Source organism: Sesamum indicum, linkage group LG4 (assembly GCF_026168435.1).
Source record: "Sesamum indicum cultivar Baizhima isolate 11 linkage group LG4, ASM2616843v1, whole genome shotgun sequence".
Taxonomy (NCBI): domain Eukaryota; kingdom Viridiplantae; phylum Streptophyta; class Magnoliopsida; order Lamiales; family Pedaliaceae; genus Sesamum; species Sesamum indicum.
Genome location: NC_142660.1, coordinates 16005232 through 16016363, shown reverse-complemented (window position 1 = coordinate 16016363; position 11132 = coordinate 16005232). Strand labels below are relative to the sequence as shown.

At 37.0% G+C, this 11132-nt stretch overlaps 2 protein-coding genes across 4 annotated transcripts; both read right to left on the bottom strand.

The window, feature by feature from the left end:
- Positions 1–662: 662 nt before the first annotated feature.
- Positions 663–3232, bottom strand: SKIP (chromatin protein family). Of its 3 annotated transcripts, none has more exons than XM_011078425.3 (2): positions 3074–3232; positions 663–2711 (listed from the first exon to the last, which is right to left on the bottom strand). In XM_011078425.3, the coding sequence occupies exon 2, from the start codon at positions 2670–2672 to the stop codon at positions 873–875; it is 1800 nt and encodes a 599-aa protein (XP_011076727.1). In that variant the 5' UTR covers positions 2673–2711; positions 3074–3232; the 3' UTR covers positions 663–872. The 3 variants fall into 3 exon arrangements, with proteins under 3 accessions (XP_011076727.1, XP_011076728.1, XP_088735682.1); XM_011078426.3 differs by having other exon boundaries at positions 3040–3189; XM_088879556.1 differs by lacking the exon at positions 3074–3232 and adding an exon at positions 2933–3037.
- A 4235-nt stretch (positions 3233–7467) lies between these two features.
- Positions 7468–10261, bottom strand: LOC105160984 (putative pectinesterase/pectinesterase inhibitor 59). The gene is made up of 2 exons (XM_011078532.3): positions 9255–10261; positions 7468–8289 (listed from the first exon to the last, which is right to left on the bottom strand). Exons 1-2 carry the CDS (start codon positions 10135–10137, stop codon positions 7595–7597), a joined length of 1578 nt encoding a protein of 525 aa, XP_011076834.1. The 5' UTR covers positions 10138–10261; the 3' UTR covers positions 7468–7594.
- Between the last annotated feature and the right edge of the window lie 871 nt (positions 10262–11132).

Below are 11132 nucleotides of genomic sequence, written 5' to 3'. Positions count from 1 at the left end.
ATGGAAGTAATCATTCTTGATAGAAACATGAACACTGAAATCTTTGGACATGCTGAGAATTTCCCAACCCTAAGTACATGTCACAAGGAGGTGAATACAAAATGCAAGTGCGTGTTTCCGTACATTTTTGTGTTCTTAAGAAAACAGCAACTGAATCAATGACTTCTTTTTTTAACAAAACGTAAATTGGCAGCTGATGTTATTTATCAGTTGAATTGTAAAACTTTCTACTTGTTCCAAGTAGAAATCAAACTGTGCTACCATCTCGACAACTTCGGCCCCATGACTGGGTAATAGCATTTCCACAGAATTCAGCATGATAACCTATCTGCAGGCCAGCATAAAGACAGACAGCAGCAAAGGCAACTGACTTCTAAAATGGGAAAAGGAGAATATGTTGGAGGCTTTCTGGCAACCCAACACAGAGAAAGGGGGCGACGCACCCACCATACAAGTTGGGGAAATGGGAGTATCACTCTTCAAATTTGTAGTATGACATAACAAGATCAACCAATAACCTTAATGCCAATGTATTACTATAGTGGATAATCAGGGGTTCACTATTCTTCAAATAATCTCATTATTCTACTCTCAACTGAAAGGAATTACCAGCAAGTATATAGTAATATCAGGAATAACACTTAAAAAGACATTAAATTCAATTAAGCAAAAGCACAAACAGACTCGTTGGTCATACTATAAAACAAAGTCATGGTTCATATCAAATACAGCATGCGATTAGCATCACTTGTCTCATTGAAGGCAGCAAGACAAGGTACAATCTCGAATCCAGTTTCCATTTAAAACATAGCCTGAAGTGTCAAAGCAACAAAAGTTGGAAGCTTGGGGGGCCAATCGAAGCAAATGGAAACTCAGCGCCCCTTGTCAAATGCAATTCGTGATCTACCTGACCCCTCGAAGCCATCTCTCATGGATCCAGCACTAGCCTTCAAGGTACCTCCGCTCCCAACTTTGTCCATTGCTTTCTTACCTGTCTTAACCTCTGTCAAGAATTGATCCAGACCAAATGGGTCTTCTTCAGGTGGCTGGTCTTTATCAAACTCAACAGGCCTGTCCCTTGGACCAGTCCTCTCAGATGTGCCTGCAAATGCCCTGTCAGGCTTAAAGCGCTCAGTCTTCATCAGCTTCTCCAGCTGCTCATCAGCACCACCATACATCTCATCATCCGCATCTTTCTTAGGCCTATACAGAGTACTCATTGTAGATTGAGTAGTAAACAAGCCCTTGTCATAGATGTTGTAAGCATCATCGGTGGCAAAACCAGAATCCATCCCTTTCTCTTGGTTAAACAACCTCTGATCATACATAACTTCACCACCTCTCGTTCCAGTGGAGGCCATTCCGAGAGCGACTTTCTCACTGATATCACGATCTCTATCCCTGGTAATTTTGCTCTTCTTCCCCATAGCGGCATCTTTTGCCTCCAGTCTTCTTTCCCTCTCCCTCTCTTTGCGCCTCTCCTCACGAATTTTTTCCCTTTGCAACCTTTCCTCTCTCTCTTCTTTTGTTTCCTTGGGTGCATCTCTGACACGTTCATAATCAATATTCATATCACCATCACTAACACCGCCCCTCTCAGAAGGCATTGGCACAGCAGCTGCTGGAGCAACACCAGTTCTCTCAGATCTTGCCTTCCGGGCCAGCTCCCGCAGTTCCATCTCTTTCTTCTCCTTTTCCTTCATCATCATCTCCTTCTGAACCTTTGATCGCATTGCAACAGCCTCTCTAGCTTTCTGTTCAGCAACATATAGAGCCTCAGATAACTTGGCAAAATTGTCATTAATCTGAACGTCCTGAAGCCCCCGACCATCCGCCGCCAGACGCTTGTCCAGTGGTATTGTATATCCCTTTGGGTTCTTCCAGTTAGAGATGCAAGGTGGGATCTTCCAGTCTTGCTGGTCTTTAACAGTCACAGGCCGAGGTGGAGAATGCATAACAGGCACCGGTGGAGAGCCAGAAGCTTTTGGAACCCTCTTGTGCTTAAACTTCGGCGGCTCCAATGGATCCACTGGCATCTCCACCATGCGAATAATTCTCTCTTTAGCCCCAGAATTAAAGGCAGCTGACTGTTGAGATGGCTTGTACTTAATAAACTTAGAGTCTGAAGACTGTGTAGGAACATTTTTTGGCTGTGCAGCACTCAACCTGACATTCACAATCTTCTCAAGTGCAGCCTTAGTCTCTTGGGTCGTCTCATCAATCTCTTTCTGCTTCTCATCCACCTCCATATCTTCTTCTTCCTCATTATCCTTCGCAAAGATCGGAACAAGGTCAGAGTGCTGAGAATACACAATCTTCTTCGCATTTTCATTCTGCCTCACAATAGCATCATATCTCAAGTTCCCACGCTCATCCACTGTGAGAGGCAAAGTCTTCCCACCTGGTTTCTGATTCGTACTTCGCCCCATGCCAAGCGGGTACTGTGCATAGTGAATTTCAGGGAACGCCCCTCCATCCCCAAAGTCCTCAGGCTTTGACGGCTTGAACCCCGCGCGTTTCAAGTAAGGAGGCACTGGCTTAGCCTTTGGGGCCTCAGTATCTCCATCCTCAGACAAACTATACCTACTTTTGAACCATGGATCGTTAGAATGATCATAATTAGTGTTCACCGATGACTTTGCCTTCGGAAGAATATCTGTCAAGGCCACCATCTTCAAACTCCGATCTCAATATAAGCTACTACCTAACCCCTACAAAAATCCCAGAAAATGTCATAACAGGCAAAACAATAACACTAATTGCTGATAACAGATGTATACCTACCGGGATCCAAAATTGAACCAAGAAGAAAACCAAAAAATCAAGAGACATAGAAGCGCGTAATGCATAAAATCAACGACAACCCTAAGCCCAAATCACAGTATCTAACACGTTCACGCGTTAACAAGAAAAGTTCAAAGATTTTAGCTACCTCAAACCCTAACAAAGATCTACATTCGGTTTCGATTATCCGATCAAAGATTCGAATCCCCAAACGAACTCCATAATCATACGAGAAGAAAACCCGTCAAAACTTACACATATTGATGTATAGAGAAGGCAAGAAACCGACCTGGGATTTGAACAGAGAAACACAGGTCCAAGAATACCTTCAGCCTTTGAGTTGGAGGATAATCAGGCGGCGATACAAAAAGGGTGCAGAGTGAAAGATAATGTTTGGACACAGGAATTATATAAAACAGGTTTTGGTTTCATCAATATAAGGCGGCTTCTAAAATTGGTCCGGGTGCAAACTCAATTATTATTACCTATCTACTAATTTTTACTAATATATATATAAATATATATATATATATAAATATATATATATATATAAATATATATATATATATAAATATATATATATATATAAATATATATATATAAAACAAGGGTTCTTTCTACTTCTTGAATATCAGTTTATAACACCACGACACTAATTTTTTATTACAACGATGACACATCTAAGTTAGTTTTTCTTCTTGTTCTTTCCCTTTTTTTTTCTTTCTTTTGAAACTTAATATGTTGGTTTATATATTTTTAATATTTATAATATATTTAAAAGCGTGAATGATTGTTTATTATATGAATACAGAAAAGGTGTGGTACAATAATTAATTTTGGAAAAAAGGCCTCTAAACTCACAAAAAGTTGTTAATGATACGTTGCACCAATTTTAAGTATGATGATTTAATTTTAAAAATTAATTATATTTTTTTATAAAAATGACTCTACGTTATTTTAACACCACCAAACTATTTTTTTCTCGTGTTATATATGTCTTAAGTTGGTTTTCTTTTGTTTGAATTGTTTGTTTCTTTCTTTTCCTGAAATGAGATTTGTTGATTTGTATATTTTATTGTATTTATAATATATCTTACAACGTGAAAGATTATTTATTATACACACACAATACAACGTGCCATGATAATTAATTTTAAATAAATAAACACCATCTAAAATGTGTTGGTACGTATCGCTCCAACCTAAATCATTTATATAGACATTTATATATTATCCACCAATGCATTATATCAGTTAGGACTAGGAGTGACAAGATGGTTTGAAATCCATGGGTTCAACCCAACCAACTAGTTTTGGGTTGGGCTGGATAGTCATATTTTCAAATCAGTTGATACGAGTTGAATTAAAAATAAAATTATATTTTGTATGGATTAAATATGGGTTATTAATGGGTTCTTAATGGATTCAACCCATAAACTACAAAAAAAAAAAAACTAAAACAAACCCACGATCTTGTCTTCTCAATTAGCTGCACTGACAAGTCCATTTTCTCTACTAAGGGTGTTCAGTTCACTTAATCGAATTGAACTGATTCCCCCAAAATCATAAAACAAAATGCCTCAGTTCAATTTTGGTTATAATCGATTTTTTTTTTGTTTTTTCAATTTAAAAACGAAAAACCGATTTTAAAAAAATAAATAAATAAAAATGATTTCATTTTTTTTTCTTTTCTAGCTTTCAATGGTGAGAGAGAGAGAGTTAGAGGAGAGAGAGAGGGTTCTCACTTCTCATATATTTTAAAGCCAAGTCAACTCAAGTACTTTCTTAATTTTGACTCAATTTAAATATATTTATTTATATAATATAAATATAAATATAATATATTATATAATACAGAATATATTATATGTAATTAATAAAATTAAAAAATATATAAAAAAATTTAGTTTTTCGATTTGGTTCTGCCACCGAACAAGGAAAAAAACCAACAAAAAAACTAACTTTTTTTAATAAATTCGGTTTGATTTTTTAGTTCGAACCTAATTTTTGGTTCGGTTCAATTTCGGCCAGTTTAATTGAATTGTAAACACCCTTATCCTCCACACACACACACACACAACCCTCATTCTCTAGACACACACACTCACAACTCTCTTTCTCCATATACTTTATATTTTGGATAAATTACAACGATCCCTCTTGAAATTTGACATAATTACGAATACTCCTTTATTGTTTGAAAAGTTATCAATACCCCTCTGATTTTAATTATCCCATTTCATGAGTTTTTGTTAGTTTTTATCTATTTTTTTGTGGTGAACTAATCAAAATACCCTTGCGGAATAATTTTTTTTTAATTTTTTTATCCACCAGTTAGATCTTTTTACAAATTTTTTTATTTTTTTTCTAAAAAAAAATACAGTAAGGGTATAGTTAACAATTTCATACCTACATCCACGGATTACATAATTTCATCAAACATCAAGGCAGTATTTGTAATTTTTTAAATAACTAAAGGGTATTTGTAATTATGTCAAACCTCAAGGGAGGTCGTTGTAATTAAATTATAATATTTTTATGTGACTTTTTTATTTCATATTACAACTTATGATTCTGAAGGTGATGAAAATGAAAATTGCCTCTCAACAAGTATAGAGAATTTGGTTGCACGACTTGGTATTCATTCAAGATGAACATCTAAAATTTTATGAATTATTTTGATAAAATTTAGTATTTTGCTAGATATTAGAAGATTTTTTTACTTTATGATTTAGCAATTGAATCTTGACATACATATCATAGTCAGAAATGACGTGTGATACAAGTTTAGTCGTAGTTACCTTTTTTAGTAGTTCAATTATAATTCTTTTTTCTTTTCGTTGTGTGAAATTTTGAAATATTTTAATTCAAATTGATAAAATAGTTTATACTAATCCGACCCAACCCATTCACAACCCAAATCGTCTTAGACCCACTCACTTGGATCCATTTTGTACCCGACCCATTTTTAACCCAATATGTAATTTTGCCTAGATAATATTTTAGCCTCCACCACTTGCGCTGCTAACCTGATTTTTTCTTCTCTCTAGTCACTCGCCCTTCTCCATAAACCAAATTTGCGCTTCTTGGCTGCAACTCGCCACCGTCATATACACCCCCCTTCATTTCTAACCGCTCCCTCCCCCTCAGACCCCCATAATCACCATCTCGGCCGCTATCGTCTGCCACCTCACCCCACCCTAATTCGCCTTCTCTGTCATATATATAAGTATGTATATATATGTAATATTATTTTATGTGTAGAAACATATTTGTTCTAGCATATGTTAATATATCTACTTAGATATTATTTTTATATAATTCTTAATTTGGTTATTCACTTTTTATATTTTTTATATATACTAATCGTTGTAAAGTATCGTCCTTACATACATATAATAAATAATCTTTCATATTTTAAAATATTTTATAAATAAAAATAAATATATAATCAACAAATCATATTTCAAAAAAAAAAAAGAAAGAAAGAAAAGAAAATAAATTTAAGGTATTATCGATATAACAAAAAAATAGTATAATAATTTTAAAATGATGTGGTGTCACCTTTGAAAAAAATAGAATATTTAAAATTATTTAATCAAGAATATAAATGTGTTGAATATCCATCACAATCTTCTACCGTTGTTGCCGACTTGGAGCTTCAGGATGAAGATGACGAAGCTGTTGTTCTTGATGCCGGATAGTGTAGTCGTATGTTTGAATTGTGCCTTTGATTCATTTTGTACGTATAGCTTTAGCCGATTTGCCAATGTGGCTGTTGAGTCATTTATTCGTTGGGGGATTGGTCACGTAGCTGGTTTGGGCAGTTATTTTGTTAGCATTTTGTTTTACTGCTTTGGTTGTGTATTTAAGCTGGGGTTCAAAACCCCTTTCTGTAACTTGAGATATTTTCATAATTGAGAGCAGAGAACATTTACCAATGGTTTTTCCTTTGTTTCTTCTTCTTGCAAATTTTACGTGGTATTAGAGTGTTCGTTGTGAAGGTCTCTGCATACTAGCATTGTATCGAATCTATATGTGATAGAGCAGACAATTATTGGTGCAATTATGACGGAAACTGTCTCCTCAACAATGACGACACAAAAACATGCGGAAGTTGCAAATCCATATGAAACAGATATTCTATTCACTCATCCATCTGAACATTGTCGTCTTGCATTAACATCTTCCCCATTAGATGGTACCAATTTCCTAGCATGGCAATGTGTCGTATATATCTCTCCGCACGAAGATGAAGCCAAGCTTCATAGACGGAGGTTTTCCACGACTAGCTCTTAGTTCATCAAATTTCGAGCAATGCAGGGGTGTTGATTTAACGGTCACCTCCTGGATTCGGAATTTTATGTCTAAAGATATAGTGGAATCGTTTATGTTCTGTGCTACTTCGTGAGAGTTATGGTTCGCGATACAAGCTAGGTATGTCCGAAGTAATGACCCTATGATTTATCAGTTACAAAGGGAGATTTTTTCAATTTCGTAGTAAGATTTAACACTTATAGTAGCATACCTTATGAAAGTTACGAAGTTGTGGAATGAGTTTAGTTGTTTAGCGTTTGTGCCTAAATGCAAATATGGAGGCTGTTCCTGTGGAATTAATAAAGCAATTGACAATCTTACTTCATCTATTCATGTGATGTAGTTTCTTATGGGGCTGCATGAAAGTTTTAATAATGAAAGAAGTCAAATCTTGATGCTTGATCCGTTGTCGGATATTGAGAAAACTTTTCATTGTATTTACAAATTAATTAACAAATAAAAAAATTCCACATCAACAGGTACGTACGCACACTCACAACCCCGCAATGAACGGTACACCCGTGCCAGGCAGCCATCCCCGACCCGATATTAGACCCGTAACTGTGAATGGGGCTGCCTCATTCGGGCTCGTTATAATATGGTAACCAGGCCACTTAACCCGATTATTCGTAGGAGCCGCTGGCCCGAAGTTTTGGTACTCCCCGTAATACAAGGTACTCAATGCGAAGTCAGAGCTGGCCCACCTTGACCAGCCCTCCGGGTCGACCAAATCATCAAGATAAGTCTTCATGATTACGGTCCGGGAGAACTCCTGCCAGGGTCGGCCCAAATAAGTCTTAAACGAACCCAAAACGGGTTTAAGGTCCGGGGCAGCAAGGATCCGGCAGTACTGGATCGAGATTCCCGTGTTTTGAAACGGGTCTCCCCGGCCCTGGGCGGTGATGATGTTAGCCTGACCGAATAAAGGCTTTCTGACGTAGATGACGCAGCTCTGGAACACGACGGCGGCGTTTCCAAAGATGAAGTCGATGGTGCCGTATATGTAACACAACTTATAGAACTGGCGCTGGGATTGAGCGAAAATGGTGTCCTGGTAGCCTTCGAAGCTACAGGCGTAGAAGAGGGAGAGGTCAGAGGCTGACCGGAGGGCTACTGCCTGCCCGCCTTCTGGCCCGGCGGTGTTCCGAAATGTGATTCCACGGGCCATGAATTCGGAGCCATCAACCCCTGGAAAAGCCCATATAAAGGGACTGATTAATCAATTCATTCATTTATTGTTTTTCATTTTTGAAAAAAAAAAAACTAAATTGATTGAAATTTTGTGACTATATAACAAGAAGTGAACTTCATCGTCATAAAATATTTATTTATTAATATATGTGGATATCAAGTTTGGCATGCAGGAGATTGCATTTTACATCCTATAAGTTAATATTTTTGTAATTTTAATCTTTATTATTTTTTAATTCATCAAATTGTGTCCCATGACTCAAAGAAATTTATAGTTTTATCTCAATCTTAATTCTTTTAATTTTTTTTAGGAAAACAACATTAATTAATTCTCTTCAAAACTTAATGAAAGTTGTGCTATGCACGTATTATTTCCAAAACAATTTAATGGAATTGAATAAGAATTTTAGAGTTATTGAATGCAATTCGGTGAGTTAAAAAATAATGTAATTAAAATCACAAAATCACTAATTTTTGGGACATAAAATGAAAAATTTCCTTTTAAAATTTTATAAAATTCAAGCGAAAACTAGTACTTGATGATTGCATTTGTAGTTTAATTTAATTGTATATACGTTCATAAAAATGTTAAGATGCACTGAATATATATGCCTTAAGAGTCATTATACGAAATAAAATACCAAAAAAAAAAGAATAAAAGAAAAATAGTGAAAGAATATGTCAACTCTTCATTTGAAAACTTTCGAAATTTAATTTTCTTTCTTCATTAATCCTAATTAACTCCTCCCCTTGATTCTCTAACATGTTCATAGAAAGATTATGAATCAACGGCTGAGCATTTTTCTAATCCTTTAGCAATATATTATTCAATTCCATGAGATATAAAAAAATTAATTAAACATATATTTTTTATGTCATTGAAAATACTTAAAAATTCAATTTTTGGTCTCATGCAAAATTTCAAATATAATCACAAAATGGAAAGTGCTGATCAGTCATACCCACAGTAGCAGAGCTGTACGTCGTGAAACCGGCGGAGACGCTCCGGTTGCCGGTGATCACGGTATACCTCACTCCATCACCCACCAGCGTCACCTTATTCATCGTCCGGTTTATCAATATATTCTCCTCGTAAACCCCCTTCTTCACGTACACAACCACCCGCCCGTCCCCGACCCGATTTTCTACCGCGTAGTTTATTGCCTCCTGAATGGACCTGAAATCGCCTGGTCCGTCCTTCGACACGATGACATTCGCCTTCGACGCCGTAGCCAGACCCACATCCTGCAAAAGTTTACGGTCACCTGGCGACACCCAACCCGGAAACCCATGATTATTCGTGTCGTAATTCGTTGAGGAGTTGCCCGAGAGAGCCCCATTTACCGCGAGGCTATTGCTTATCAGCTCTGAAAGATTACCCGACAAAATCGGGGAGCTGAATTTCCAGACTTTCAGCTCGTCGGAACCTGACCGGCAGATTTCGATGTTGGTCAAGGCTGAGCTGAGCCATGTTTGCGCGTCGGAATCCGTGAAGCTCGAGTTCGTTTTTATGCTGTGCAAAGTGGTGTTTAATTGGACGATGGTGCTGTCAATGAGATTTTCGCAGTCTCTAAACACGATCTTCTTTCTTCTGCTCTTTCCCGTGGAGCCAAGCTTCTCGACGTGGCTTTTCAACTCCACGGCTCGCTCCATGGCTGCTTGGATCGTCATGGCCCGGAAATCCTCGAGGGTTTTGGGGTCGAATCGCCCAGGGTCTCGACCCATGAAGTAGTTGCAGGGCTCCGGGTGCGGGACGGTGCTGCACCACCAACGAATGCCCTTATTCGTAATTTCACCATCAGCCAAAACGAAGAAAACAAAGAAAAAGAAGAAGAATTTGGACATTATAGTAGTTGTTATAGTCTTGAAGGGTTTAATGTATTAGCCACGGATATGAATTAGGGGTAAGATTCTTGAACGAATTTGGGCAGGGTTTTTGGGTTTATATAAACACCTGTGGAGTAGTGAAAGAAAGATTTGATAAAAATATAGTGGTAAGAGTTTAAAATGGAGAAGTGTGATTACTTTGTCTTGAAAATGAAGAGATGATTGTTTTATGTATGGGATCACGGCCATCGCACTCATCATGGGGGCTGGGCCGTGTGACGGACACACACGGATTTTGCTGTATCTCGGTCGGGTCAAGAGCCGTTTATTTGAAGCAATATCAACAGGGTCGCTCTCAGGGTTGGGCCGCCTAGGGCGACCACCCATGGCCCATCCCTGAGGGGGGCTTCACCCATTGTGCACTGCAAAAAATAATAATTTAAATACATACAGAAACAAGGCAGCTAACGTGATGGTTGCTGGTTGTATTACTGAGCTAGGAATTGTCAATGTGCATGCATGGCTTGGTACCCAAGATACATACCAACCTGTTAATCATGTGTTGTTGAAGTAAGCGGCTCAATGATCCACCATGCTTAACTACACTCATAATTAGTTCAACCAGGTTCATGTCTCAAACCAACCATTTAATTTGATGGTTGGGTTTAATCAAAGTTGGTTTCATCCAACCAAATCAATTGTTGAACAAGTGTAGCATACTTATTTATATATGATTATATCTTTTTTTTTTAAATTATACATCAATCACATTGTAAGTATATTACACTTGTCATATAATTGATTCAGTCAGATCACATTAAATTCAATTTAAATTAGAATTCCTGTTGGTTAGCCACCATCTAGCATTGGATTAATATCGAACACGCCCTGAATCCTAATTAAGTTGTAAGATTAGAATCTTATAGTTACAAAAAATTTAATAATATGCTATTTAAATATTTAATTAGAATTTGTATTTAATTAGCATTTAATGTATATATATTATCAGATAT

What these genes read in the sequence shown, in the direction of transcription:
- SKIP (XM_011078425.3), bottom strand. Translation starts at nt 2,672, where the DNA reads ATGGTGGCCTTGACAGATATTCTTCCGAAGGCAAAGTCATCGGTGAAC.
- LOC105160984 (XM_011078532.3), bottom strand. Translation starts at nt 10,137, where the DNA reads ATGTCCAAATTCTTCTTCTTTTTCTTTGTTTTCTTCGTTTTGGCTGAT. An exon ending in GTACAGCTCTGCTACTGTGG is followed by an intron (nt 8,290 to 9,254) that starts GTATGACTGATC and finishes GGGCTTTTCCAG; the next exon opens with GGGTTGATGGCTCCGAATTC.